Here is a 14,235-nt window from a genome sequence, read left to right as displayed (position 1 = left end):
TCCTTTCTTAATTTTTTTTTTTAAAGAATATAATTAAATACATTTGATGTCGCGACTGATTTTATTATTCGTTTTAGATAGCGTCCTCAGCTGGCTCCAGAACCATTTTATGGCATTGACGGAGACTCGTCCATATTTAGAATTAACTTAATTGTGGTTGTATGTAATCTGTTCCTTTCACTTCCAATTACAGTGATAGCACTTGATATAACATTATTTGCAATAGCTTCACTAGGCATCTGGTTGTATGTGCCGTTCTTCCATTGTTTCACATCATCATATCGCAGCGAAGACTTGGTGATAAGTATCAGGCAGTGAAAGGTTTCCGTTTTGTTATCGAATTAAAAAAATATGCCTATCCAACGTTCGATTGTTAAGTACCATCTAACGAGGGAAATAACCCGCTACTAAATTTAAATCGTATTGATTTGCAGATTTTATTTTCACGCAAATATTTTCTCAGTTTGTAAAGTTTGGAGCATTTGTTAGAAACCGACTGAAGATTCTGTATTAGACATATATTGCTCTCTTCAGACACGATTACAGATATTAATCTAAAAATTAGACAAATTTGTCAAAATTCAATCTATTTTCTTAGATTTATGTTTATCGTAAATTTTATCAACTTATTCTCATTTATTCTCATTGTTTCTTGCCGATTTTGATCATCCTGTTCACATTGTGCTATTTTAAATACAAATTCATTTAATTTCCGTGTATTTGTGAAATACAAAAAATATATATCAAACCACTATTTGTTAACGTTTGTTCTTCCATATCTCCAGAAATACAAGGTAAATTAGAATATAGATGTTAACATAAAACAAGACTTCGTAATTATCTTTAGTCAGTTGATCTATTCTCTTTGCTAACACTATCATCAAACATAGGACAACATTTGTGAACACTGACTTGACCAGACATCAGAATATGTATTCGACTTCGTTGGTGTGGATCATACCAAGTTACTTTGCATCGAATCGAATTGATTAGAGGAGGCACAGAAAATTTTTAGGAGTGATGCTCTTAATAATACAAATAAGAAATAATAGAGTTTATCTCTATTTTAGATAGAATGGATAATCCTTGTTGAAATAAAATATCTGAAACATCCAAATTATACTTTGTGTTAATCTTTTAATCTTATTAATTTTTTGTAATCTAATCTTCTTTTCGTTCTTTCTTTTTGCAGTGGTTCTTCTCGGGCAGAAAATATTCTTCCTCGTTTGTCTCAAGAAAGAAGTAACTCCTCGCCTGGATCAACAGACCAAAAAGAACGCCTGTCTCTATACTCTCCTGGTTCAATGGAGCGAGCAGATCGCCTTTCTCTTCATTCACCCGCATCGATAGATCGAACAGAGCGATTCTATTTACAATCTCCCAGCTCAAACTCAGAAAAAGGGAACACGAAAAGCCCAAGCAGTTCTTTTACTCCATTTGGTAGTTCTAGTAGCCGTCACTACCTTCATAGCGGCATTCCAATAATATCTCCAGCAGCATCTTTGCCGACTGCTCTGGGTTTACCTGCTGCTTGGTTGCAATATTCACTGTATCCTCCACCAACTTCTCTTGCAAACAATACACGGCCACTTAGCCTAGTAGAGTATCACCAACAATTCAAGCAGGCCAGTATGCCAACTGACTTATCTTATTTCAAATACAAAGCCCCTTTAATGAACAGAAACTATTTAGAACTTGCTATGCTCGTGTGTAACACATTTCGTGGTAAGTTATTTCCTTGCTCACACTGTCGTTATGTCACAGACAGACGCAACAATCTAAAAAGACATATTTCTACAATGCATCAAGCCTGCGATAAAGTCCTGGAATGCTGTGGTGTCACTTTCTCAACAAAAGCGTCTCTGAGGGAACACATCACAATATTTCATCACAACGGTTATTCCTGTCCGTTCTGTGGGCGACGATTCTGTCGGAAAGCTTTGCTAAGACGTCACCTGTCTGTCCATAATGGACAAAAGGACTATAACTGTCCACATTGTGATTATGCAACTAGCCACAAGAGTAATCTAGAGAGACATAAACGAATTCATGATAGACTGAAAATAAATGAACCAGTGCCCCTGCTTGCCCACAGCAGAATTACTAATACTAATATTAACAATGGATTTCATTCCTCCGATAGTGATGTAGACTGCACTACGACTAATTGTGATACAGATAACTATACTAAACTCCTTGATACAACCATAATGCCGCCGGAAAATGATTTCATCTCGGAAAATAATCCCATTCCTCTGTTAACTAACAGAAAAAGTTCTTGCATTGACGAAAAATCAAAGTTTTCAGAAACGATTTCTTGTGATGTAGATTGATGTTGAAGTTAGCATTGGATTTCCCTCTTCTGGCTTAGAACTATTCTGGTCAGCTTTAGCATTTGGATACATCATTTAGTCTTAAATCAAAGAATATATATCGTCTGTGAAAATCTGGACAAGTATATTAGACGCCAACTAAAAAACGATATGAAATTTAACTGTAAATGATAAAAAAAAAGAAATGTGGAACTCTTAAACGTTTGGAGGACAATTTCAATACTGCAGTACTGTAGTGACGTGTTAAATGTAAGACAAGTTAGAGAAACTCGTTTCAATGAGAAAACATGAAAACGCTTTACAAACCCCTCTAATTATTTAGACATACATTTTTGTGGGCAATATATTGGAATTAATTTATTTTATAACATCAAAAATACGTTTTACCAGTCTACAACAGCCAACCCTCCTAACAATAAACATTCGATAGTGCTTGGTAGACTTTTATCATGAGATAACATTAAAAAAAAAAAAACTCTCCATCAAAATAACAGTATCTGTATTACAGACAGTTATCACCATTTTATATGTCAATGATGTATCATCGTCATTATGGTAATTGCTGTATGATAATTATATTATCAGGGATCGATATCATGACTATCACCGCGGTTGAGCTGCGTCAGATTTAACAATAAGCCATTTCGTTCTCCTCCTCCTCCTCCTCTTCCCCATCATCAGCATCAGCATTATCGTGTCGATCTTTACTACCACCATCATATCACACGATCATGAATTTTCTAAACGCTGCCATTCCACAATCATGGGCCAAAGGTGGAGAGAATGCTATTTTCATAACATTCGACCTGGAAGATATAACAGTCAAATCTCCCTTGAGCGATAACAGCTGCATTGGATAATCTAGTCTGCGATCTATAATTTCTGAAAATAAGATGGGATGGTCATGGTTGTAATGTCTTGGATCATAAGCCGACACTTATACTGCCGACTTGGGGCTCTACATCAAGCATTACTATTAATAATAAAATAAATCCATCCCCACCACCACCACCACCACCAAAAACAACACTTTTGCTATGTCTATGTAAATATATTTGTCTTACAATTATGTTAATTTTTTAATTAATTAAAAAATCCAAGTTAATGAACAGAAAATCAATGATTGTTGTAATTAAATAATGACGTAGGCATAGGCTTGGCTGTGTGGTAAGAAGATTGCTTCCCGCCTATTTGTTTCTGGGTTCAGTCCCACAGCGTAACATCTTGGGCAAGTGTCTTCTATTATAGCCTCGAGCCGACCAAAGCGTTGTGAGTGGATTTGTTAGACGGAAACTGAAAGAAGCCCGTCGTATATAGATATCTATATATCTATTTATCTATGTGTGTGAATCTTGTGTTTGTCGCACCACTAGCGCTAGACAACTGGTGTTGGTTTGTTTACAACCCCGTAGCTTAACGGTTCGTTAAAAGAGACCAATAGAATAAGTGCCAGACTTTAAAAAAGTACTGGAGTGGATTCGTTCGACCAAAAACTCTTCAAGGCGGTGCCCCAGCATGGCCGTAGTCTAATGACTTCAACAAGTAAAAGATAAATTTGATAAACTGTTACGTTATAGTTAGCTGTATAACTAATAGTTATTGAGTATGCATACAAATACCAACACAAGGAATACTGGTGGAACATTCCCATCAAAACATCTGTCAAGTGTAAGCATAACAGGCCAAATATCGTTGTTTGGGGACAAGAAAAAGTATGTACTATCATGGTGGTCAGCTGTCCTGCTGATGTGAATATCTCTTTGAAAATCAAGGAGAAGGAAGATAATTATGGACAACTGCTTCAAAACCTCCAGTTTCTATATCCGGATTACAAATTTACATTTATATCAGTAATAATTGGAACCCCTGGTTTTATAAGTAAATGCCTAACTGTCAGTCTGGATAAACTTGGATTTTCAGAAAAAAAATCAACCAATTGATTCGCACATTACAAATACAATCTGTAAGTGGGACAGTAAAACTATGCGAGACTTTTCTCAGGTTTAAAATGTGACATTGTTTTCGTTATCCACATTCCAACAACGGAGCTTTGTATCTTTGTTAGAAACCAGCTCCCTCTTTAGAGAAAGAATTTAAATGATTAAATACTGAAGACACACACACACATTTGTCCCAACAATAAGCGGAGCACTTGGTTTTGTAAGTAAATGCCTGTCAGTCTGTTTAAGTTTGGATTTTCAGAAAAAGAACTCAACCAACTGATTTGCACAATATAAATACAATCTGTAAGTGGGACAGTAAAACTATGCGAGACTTTTCTCAGGTTTAAAATGTGACATTGTTTTTGTTATCTACATTCCAATGATGGAGCTTTGTATCTTTGTTAGAAACCAGCTCCCTCTTTAGAGAAATAATTTAAATAATTAAAAACAGAAAAGAACATAAACATGCATACATACATACATACATACAAACAAACATCACTCCTCTTACGAGTCTGGTGAAGGGCCAATTTCGAAAACAATATCTGGCCACATTCTTCCAACCGTACATTAGCCTTGCTGTTGGAATATTGACTCTGATTTTAATTAGGGTCTGATGTCTTGTGTGTAACGGCCAATTCCATGTTAAATCCATTATATGCAAGACACCCACAAACAAATGACCAACTAACCCGAATATAGAGGATGTATACCATAAGGCATTGTTTCCCAATGTAGGTTCCGAGGAAACCCAGGGTTCTGTGAAAAAATTCCGTAAGATAAAGGGTTTTTTTTTTATTACATAAAATTTAATTATTTACTTCATAAAAACATGGCATATAAAAGTACTTCAAGATGTTATACGCTCATTTATTTTATTTAAAGTCTTAAAATTAGGGTGGCGGGGGTTATCCATAAAATATAGATGTGGGTTCGCGATTTTGGAGGAAATCATATAAGGATTCTATTGATAAAACAAGTGGGGAGGAGGGGCACTAAATTGATATGTGTATACATTTATATGTATATGTGTATGCGCATGTATCCGCACACACACACACAAATCTATTTTAGAAGACAGGCAAATCTGAAGAGACGCTAGACGTTATGAAATTTAAAATCAAAATTCTCTTCGCAGTATAATTAAAAAGGTATAATAGATTACGGCATACGATATTTTTGAGGGGAATGTAATTAACTGCTATTTCACTAAAACCAATATCTCACTTTACCACCAATATCCACATTCGTAACATCGCCGCTGTTACAGTCTCCTATATCATGCTCCGTAACCTTTTTTCACTTGTTGTACACTTATATTCTTTTCAAAATTCGGCGGCACACCTGAACTAAAAACATAACTAAAAGTATAAGGGAAAAAATTATATTCAGGTTACATTGCGGCACGCCTAGCATCGTCTCGTGTCACACCAGTGTGCCGCGGCATACCGGTTGCAGAGCATTGTCCTATATTTTCACCACACCGACAACCAACGATGTTAACGCTAACACAAGCACGACGAGGGAACCCTTACGAAGTCGCTCAACTGAAAGAAATAGTGAGATAAATCCCCCTCAAATCACACCTTGTAGTTCTTGATAGTATAAAGGAGGCAGGATGGTTATGCTTGGAATGCCTTTGATCGTAGGTTTGCTCAATGAAAGCTGACCTGCAGCTAAGCAACATCAATCACAAACATCAAATTAAATCATAAACTTAAAATTACCGTTGCAGGTGACTAAATACTCCGTCACAGCGTTACAATGATCTATCAATACCCCACCCATCAGCTTTGTCCTCGTCATTCTCTGGTTTGTATCAGTTTCTGCTCTGACAACTATGTCTCTCGCCGCCAATGACTACCTTTGATACAGTTATATAAATGTACGTTGCTTCTGGTTTACGGAAATAAAATACAATTAAACAATGACTGACTATATTGAACAAGACATCTTCATTGTTTTCGTTTGTAATCCAAGTACTGTATACTTTTCTTCTTCTTCTTCATCATCATCATTTAACGTCTGTTTCCCATGCTGGCATGGGTTGCAAAGTTTGACAAGAGCTAGCAAGCAGGAGAGCTACACTACATTCCAGTCTGATTTGGCTTGGTTTCTACGGCTGGATGCAACTTCCAAAAGCCAACCACTTTACAGAGTGTGCTGCGTGCCTTTTACGAGTGTACTGGGTGCCGTGTTTAGATTTTTGTTGTAGTCAAGTAGAAATGATCTACTAATTTTTACTGTAGATTTTACTCATCTCCAAACCAAGGAACCTAACAACAATCAGTCATCTCTCTCTTTATATATTTATATATATATATATATATCATATAGATATCCACAGTTGTTCAATTTACTGATGAGTGAAAGCCATTAGCTGCTTAATTACTCCTAATCAATATACCTTTATGAGCTAAATTACATCAAAATATTGGTTTCAAATTTTGGCATAAGGCCACCAGCTTTGAGGGAGGGGGTAAATCGATTACATCGATCCCAATACTCAACTGGTACTTATTTTATCAACTCCGAAAGGTTGAAAGGTAATATCGACCTCGACGGAATTTAAACTCACAACGTAAAGACGGGCGAAACGCTACTATGCATTTTGCCCGGCGTCCTAACCATTCTGCCAGCTCGCTGCCTTCAAATTACATGAAAAAATATTAAAGATCAATAAACTACAAAATTACATTATCTACTTACTATCTTATACTTTATAAAGCGGCTTTCATTGGATAGAGATTTGGATAAACAAACTGTGAAAATATTCTTCATATTTACACATAGGCGTAGGCGTGGCAGTGTGGTAAGAAGCTTACTTCCCAACATGGTTCCGGGTTCAGTTCCACTGCGTAGCACCTTGGGCAAGTGTCTTCTACTATAACCTTGTGAGTGGATTTGGTTGACGCAAACTGAAAGAAGTCCGTCGTATATGTATGTGTGTGTGTGTACGTGTGTCTTTGTTTGTCCCTCACCACCGCTTGACAACTGGTGTTGGTGTGTTTACGTCCCTGTAATTTAGCTGTTCAACAAAAGAACCGTTAGAATAAGTACTTTAAAAAATGTAATGAACTCTATTCATTCGACCAAAAATCCTTTAAGGACGTGCCCAAGCATGGTCGTGGTCTAATGACTGGAATAAATAAAAGATAAGAAGGTAAAACAGATGGAAACTTCCTTGCAAAGACAAAGCAAGCTAAAGTTTATATGAAGTTTAAAAGTTTATTTCAAGCTTTTATTGTGTTATAAAAATACACTGCTCACTAACTGGAACCGACACCTTCAGATGTGGTTGTCAAGTTTAATACGGAGTTCCGTTTCCCTGAGCAAGCATGTAATTATAAATTACACTCAAAAGAATTTTAATTGTTTTTAAAAAGTGATGATATTATAATAAAAATAATTAATGACCGTAGAATCAAAATAAAAGCAAAACAGTAACATCAGAAACAAACAACGTGGCAAGCAGTGATTCTATGAATTCCATCTCCCCAGCATGTAGTTACAAATGAAATATAATGAGGTTTCTACTCAAAAGATTACATGTCATTATTAACTTATAAATGTGGTGTTTCAATAATCCAGGTAGAAAAATATAAACATCATGTCAACTTCTCACACATAAATACCTGTTGTTTCAGCTGCTAAGTCACCAGTGACCAGTTACATAAGTATCACTGATAACAATGTGTGACACGATTTTTGTCCTTGGGTAGCAACTGTTATTTCCTATTTGCTTACCCCAACAAAGTATGAAAAATGACTAATATTTCCTACAAACTTTGCTTTTGTTACATTTATTCAAATCCCAAAGAATCCCTCTCAACACATGGTTATGATGCTCCCCCACTACTCCTGCTCATGATCAGAGATGCACATACTGTCAGCCACTAAGGGACATGTTCAAGTGTTTATGATCAAGCCAGCAACTGACAAGCAAATCTGTTGTATTGAGCAGAATATTTGCTATAACGATATTTCTGCTTCAGCAACCCAACTCTGAATTTGTCTGAAATGTAATGGAAAATAGGTCAGTTTCAAAACATTGATATCCAGGACACAAAAGCAATGTTTGGAGGGAATAGTAGTCATTTCCTTTGATTTCTAGATAGAAGCAAATAGGAAATAACACTTACTGACCAAAGAACAAAAAAAAATCCAAATTTTCTTACAAAGTGTAATCCACATGTTATTTTGATAAATCCCTGAGTTTGAAATGTTCATTGTTTTAAATGTTTTACAGCAAATAAAATGTGGAGCATGAAGAGAGTTCTTAACTCTTTTATTACCATATTTCTGCTGAAATAAAGTTCCTTGTTTCTATTAATTTTGAAAATAATGAAGAATGTAGTAAAATAACTTTGTCATTATTACGATGATGTTTGGAACAAATTAACATGAAATTTTGATGGAAGATTTGCATTTAAGTTACTTTGAGACAGTTTGTGTGAGAGAACCAAGGGTAGTTTCAGGTAGGTTGGTAGCAAAAGGGTTAAAAAGAAAAGAAAATTTTAAAAAATACATGCAAAAAATAATTTTAAATGTGAAATAAACAGCAAACATGAGATTCAAAGAGTAAGAAAGAATATGGCTGTCTAAAATGAATGATGTCAGCTGACACTAAATTACAGTTATGTCAGTACTTGATCATTACTTGCTCTTATAACGCATTATAAATCTGTTGACATCAAATTTACGTTTACATCCATTGAAGTTCATGTAACGAATTTTGCCAAAAATCTGTCGTTCGGCCCAACCCATGTCATGGATTCCACAAACTGACCACATACAACCTAGAAATATAGAAAAGATGTTGCCAAAGTAAAGATCAGTGTTGAAATGTAAAATGTTGAACAACAAACAAAACCAAACATGTCAATTTTTTAGCAACTTTTATTATTACTAAACAAATATTGGTTTCACACTTTAGCACAAGGCCAGCAATTCCAGGGGAGTGGGTAAGTCAATTAGATCAATCCCAGGTGCTCAACTGGTCCTTATTTTATTGACCCCGAAAGAATGAAAGACAAAGTCGACCCAGGTGAAATTTGAACTAAGAATGTAGAGATGGATGAAATGCCATTAAGCATTTTGCCTGGTGTGCTATAGGTTCTGCCAGCTTGTCATCCTATTGGTAAACAAATACTAAATGTAAACAATATCTAAATTACTATGATAAAGAGATTTCATCAAAAAAAAAAAAGAAGGTAATGGTAAATGTTAAAGTAGAAATGGAGCTACAATATTTCCATCTCCTAAGGCAGTGAGCTGGCAGAAATGTTAGCCGGGGTCAATAAATTAAGTACCAGTTGCATACTGGGGTCAATCTAATCAACTGGGCCCCCTCCCCAAAAAATTTCGGGCCTTGTGGCTAGAGCAGAAAAGAATATTTTCATCTCCTTCCTTGTCCTACTGGGGTGGTCAAGTATTCCCTCTACAGTCGGACAACTATCCCTGTCCCTCTTTCATACTCTAACCTCTCGACTGGCACACAACCACTTCCTTCGGTTCCATTCCATCTCTCAGCCAAGAGGGCTTTGTCTTGTATGTTACTTGGTGATCATGTTGATGCCGGTGCCAGGTAAAAAGCACCTGTGCCAGCAACACATGCAAGGCACCCAGCACACTCTGTGAAGTGGTTCGCATTAGGAAGGGTATCCAGCCACAGAAACCACGTCAAAACAGACAAATGGAATCTGATGTAGCTCTCCAGTTTGTCAGCTCCTGTTGAACCGTCCAACCCATGCCAACAAGGAAAACGGACATTAAATGATGATGATGATGGTGATGATGATGATGATGAATGCTGAAACCCACACAAGTGGTATTTGTCAAATAAGGTGCAATATCCATAGGGCTAAGAAAATTAACTGATGATCACAATCATGAGTTCTGTTTGCACTGCTTTACCTAACTGACAACAAGTTACAGTGTTAAGGTCCTGCTTCAGGGTTGAGTTGAGAGCTGTATATAAAGTGTCTATTAGTTCATATAGCTGTTCCTACAAAAGCCAATGTTATGCAACAAAATACAAGAAAAACTGCAAGACAAATAAAAGTAAACTATACAGTATATTACTGCCCTAAAACGAAACACTTGATATGAAGAGCTCACTTCAGAAGTTAACAAGTTACACATACATACACACGCACGTGTTTGTGATGACAAATTAAGGAATTTATTAGCATATTGAATAGAATTGCTAGAAGTATTTATTTGTTCTGGTCCTCTGCACTCAGAATTCAAATCCCACATAGATCAACCTTGCTTTTCATCTTTTCAGAGCTGATAAATAAAGCATCAGTCAACTGGATAATGCTTATATTATGTTACAGCATTAGATGAAATAATTTGCAATAGTTTCAGTTCTGTATGTTTTGAGTTCAAATTCCACCTCCTATCACAAAAAATAATAATAATAATAAAAAGTTTTTAAAAAATGTTTAATAGGCCCACCAGGACATGGAAGAAATAACAAGGGGCTTTAAAAGTCCTTAAGCAAGGGTCCAAGTAATTCTGCTGTTTCAGTACCTACACACAAGCTGGTAGGACAGAATACAAGAGAAAGTTTTGTGCCCTCAACAAATGAAAGTCACCTGGGCAGCTATCATTTCCGAGCCACAACAGGAGGCTGAGAACAGAGCCCTTATGGACACATATCTACCTGCAAAATTTATCACCAAATACATTGCTAATTTTCATTTTGCTGAGAGCCCCACTGTACATGACTCCCACATGCTATCCATCTACACATAGTTCTCTTAGTGACCACCCAGCTAGAGAGGGGTTTTCTGTCAAAAGTCTTCTCCAGTCAACAAATAAAACATGTAGTGGGTTGGCTTTTAGCTAAAAACTCTTGTTGTTGCCTTGCTAAGAATGCTCACAGCAAAACTCTTGTAGAAAATGTTGACTTTGTCTTCTACTGTTGTTGAGCAGGCAGATGCATTGCATTTGATAATAGCCATATGAAGGTGACAGTTTATTATAGTCCAACATTGTTTTGGTCTTTCTTCAATATCTTGTTTCAATCATTAGACTACACCCATGCTGGGGCATCACCTTGAAGAATTTTAGTTGAACTTATTGTTTTTTGTAAAACCTGGTACTTATTCTATCAGTCTTTTTTCCCTAACTGCTACATTACAGGGCCAAACACCCCAACACTGGTTGTCAAGTGCTGGTGGGGGGACAAACACATACAGAAAGACACACACATATATATATTTACAATGACAGACTTCTTTCAGTTTCCATCTACCACATCCACTCACAAAGCTTTGGTCAGCCTGGGGTTATAATAAAAGTCACTTGCCCAAGGTGCCACATAGTGGGGTTGAACCCAGAACCATGAGGTTGGGAAGCAAACTTCTTACCACACAACCATACTGACACCTATGTCAGTGCTTTTTATCCCCCTCTAAAATCAGTAACTGTGCCTTTCATTAATTCTCTACACTATTATTCTTACTCATCTTAAATTGACAGAAGAAATGACACTTTTCTGGAAGCTCTGCTGAATCTTTCACCAAATCAAGTTTTATTGGTTGTTTCTTTTGGCATTGATGACTTTGCTTCGAATGATTACTTTGCATAGAGTTTAAATTACACGAACTGAGTGTTTTGCTCTTTTGTAGCACCAAATATGTACATTGGAACATTCAGTTTTACCAGTCCTACCCAGGTGTTCAAGACTTGTAGCAGCTACCCTAACCCTAACCCTAAATTGATCAGAATAACATCAAGAAAATTCTCCTCTTATTGCTTTACTGTAACTCAAAGCAATTGGTTAATTTTAGGGGTGAGGGACGCAATGCCTGTTGTTTTGTCCTCATAGTGGATACTGAAGTCTTCTAAAAGCATGACAGATTATGTACCAAGCTCATTTTTAAGTTTCTAAAAGTACTTAAATATAGTTGCAAGTACATACATACTAAACTGGGCTGTCTGCTAACAGTTCCACTGAAGCAGGAATGCAATCGTGAAACATGAATTTGAGGACCTTACTGCTGTGAAATCAGTTGCATGGTGGAATTTGGTGGGATTTGAACTTTTCAAATTAAATTAATAAATTATACCTGTCTTATCTGTTGTATGTTATCCAACCATTTTCCCTATATACTTTATACTTTATACAGGGTCTGCCAGTTGTACTGGACATGACAAAGGGGTACATAAGCAGGAAATGTTTGAGATTCCTGCATTAAAGCCATCTAACTGGAAGCTGTTGCTTTCCACCATGACAAACTGTGTGTCTAGAAAATGTGTGGAGAGCCTTTTGCTGTTTCAATCCAGATGAGAGTTTACAGCCTCTTTGAAACTGCATCATTAAATCAAACGAAATTAATTTCTTACTAGGACAAAGCCAGAAATTTTGGAGGAGCAAACAATTGATTATGTTGTTTCTGGTCCTTTATTGACCAGTTTGCATCTTGGTTGTAATTACTTAAAATTCCAGTGATTTTAGGGGTGTGTGAGGTTTGTACCCTTAGGGGGACATGGACCTAAGTTTGAGAGTCCCTACTGTATGGCAATCTCTGATGAATTGTTAGATAACAATGCAACTGATTTCACAGCAGTATGATATACATATTTGTGCCAAGTCTTCTTCTTCTGCAGCATACTTTGAATGTTCAAATGAAATACTTTGAACATGCAGCACTTCTTCATAGAGCTGTCCTCCTCCACACAAAGCACACACCCAAACCAACCAGTCTTCTCTCTTGTATGCTACATGATTCCTCTCATGTCCAGTTATTCTATCAGCTTATTTGTGCTCCATTATTAATGTACACTAATGTTAAACATCTTATGGGCCATGTTCACTTCATCTCTTTCTAGTCTTATCAAATTTTCATTCAGGGCCCATGCAGCAATGCACTTCATATACAATCTGCCCTTTATCCTTTCTTACAAGCAGAGATAATAGTTCTCAGAACTATCTTCAACCAGCTCTTACTCTGGATACCATGCTTTCTGAAAGCCCACCCCAACAGCTAATTAGGTCCCCAAGATAACAGAAACTATCAATACTTTGACAGAGTCAATGGAAAGTGTTTATTTCACATGTGCCTAAGTACTTATAGCTTCTGTGCATATAAAGTCTTCCTTCCCTGTCTTCATGCTTTTATTATTCTCACTACACCTCATGTGTCCATAATCCACACTGAGTATACCTTATGGAATTCTTACCTATTCCTTTTCTGCATACAACAGACGATCATTTCTCTGATGGTACTGGAGTCCTATTTTCTCTCCTTGTTACTAATAATTTAGCTTTTGTTAAGCCTTCCACTCCAAGGTTTTGTTTCCACACCTGGAATTTCTTTTCTAATTCTACAACTGATCTGACTATAAGACAAAGGTTGTCTACACAAAGAAGTTTCCATGGGCAGTCAATCTTAAACTCCTTTGTTATAGCTAAAAGAATAATAATGAACAGGAGCAGGCTGAAGACTAAGCCTTCATGTATCCCTACTTTACACAGAATTCATTGTTATACCCATAACTCACTCTCACCTTACTGACTGTACCTTCATATATGGCTTATATAGCTCTCATAAACTATTACACTAACCCCAAGCTTCTTCACAGAGGATGGAACCCTGTTGACAGTCTTTTCTAGATCAACAAACCTAGTACAGATGCTTGCCCCTAGCTAGATACTTACCTGGCAGCCTTGTCAAAAATGAAAATCTCATCAGCAATATATCTTCATGGAACAAAACCAAACTGCATTGTAACTATGTTATTCTCATCCCAGTTCATTACACTATAACTCTTTCACAAACTCTCATAAACTAAACCAATAGTTTAATATCTCTGCTGTTTCCTCTCTCTCTAGTGCATCACCTTTGCCCTTGGAGCAGTTAATTATGATGTTATTAAACCTGCCTGTCTGTCTATGTAAGTATGTACATATGGAAAAGACAAGTTATACTACCCCCCCCCCCCCC

At 36.6% G+C, this 14,235-nt stretch overlaps 2 protein-coding genes across 2 annotated transcripts in view; one reads left to right on the top strand and one right to left on the bottom strand.

Annotated features, from left to right (window-relative positions):
• The first annotated feature begins 1,241 nt into the window (after positions 1-1,241).
• LOC106876429 (zinc finger protein SNAI2) lies at positions 1,242-6,255 on the top strand. Its single transcript, XM_014924973.2, has one exon. It carries the CDS (start codon positions 1,305-1,307, stop codon positions 2,331-2,333), a length of 1,029 nt encoding a protein of 342 aa, XP_014780459.1. The 5' UTR covers positions 1,242-1,304; the 3' UTR covers positions 2,334-6,255.
• Positions 6,256-7,484: 1,229 nt separating this feature from the next.
• The window catches only part of LOC106876432 (deoxyribodipyrimidine photo-lyase), a 26,668-nt gene continuing 19,917 nt past the window's right edge, over positions 7,485-14,235 (bottom strand). The window contains exon 9 of the mRNA XM_052974691.1: positions 7,485-9,075. Coding sequence (XP_052830651.1) covers positions 8,933-9,075 — 143 coding nt within the window. The 3' untranslated portion in view covers positions 7,485-8,932. The remainder of the gene's footprint in view (positions 9,076-14,235) is intronic.

This window comes from Octopus bimaculoides, chromosome 19 (assembly GCF_001194135.2).
Source record: "Octopus bimaculoides isolate UCB-OBI-ISO-001 chromosome 19, ASM119413v2, whole genome shotgun sequence".
NCBI classification, from domain to species: domain Eukaryota; kingdom Metazoa; phylum Mollusca; class Cephalopoda; order Octopoda; family Octopodidae; genus Octopus; species Octopus bimaculoides.
This window is presented reverse-complemented; position numbering and strand designations above follow the sequence as displayed.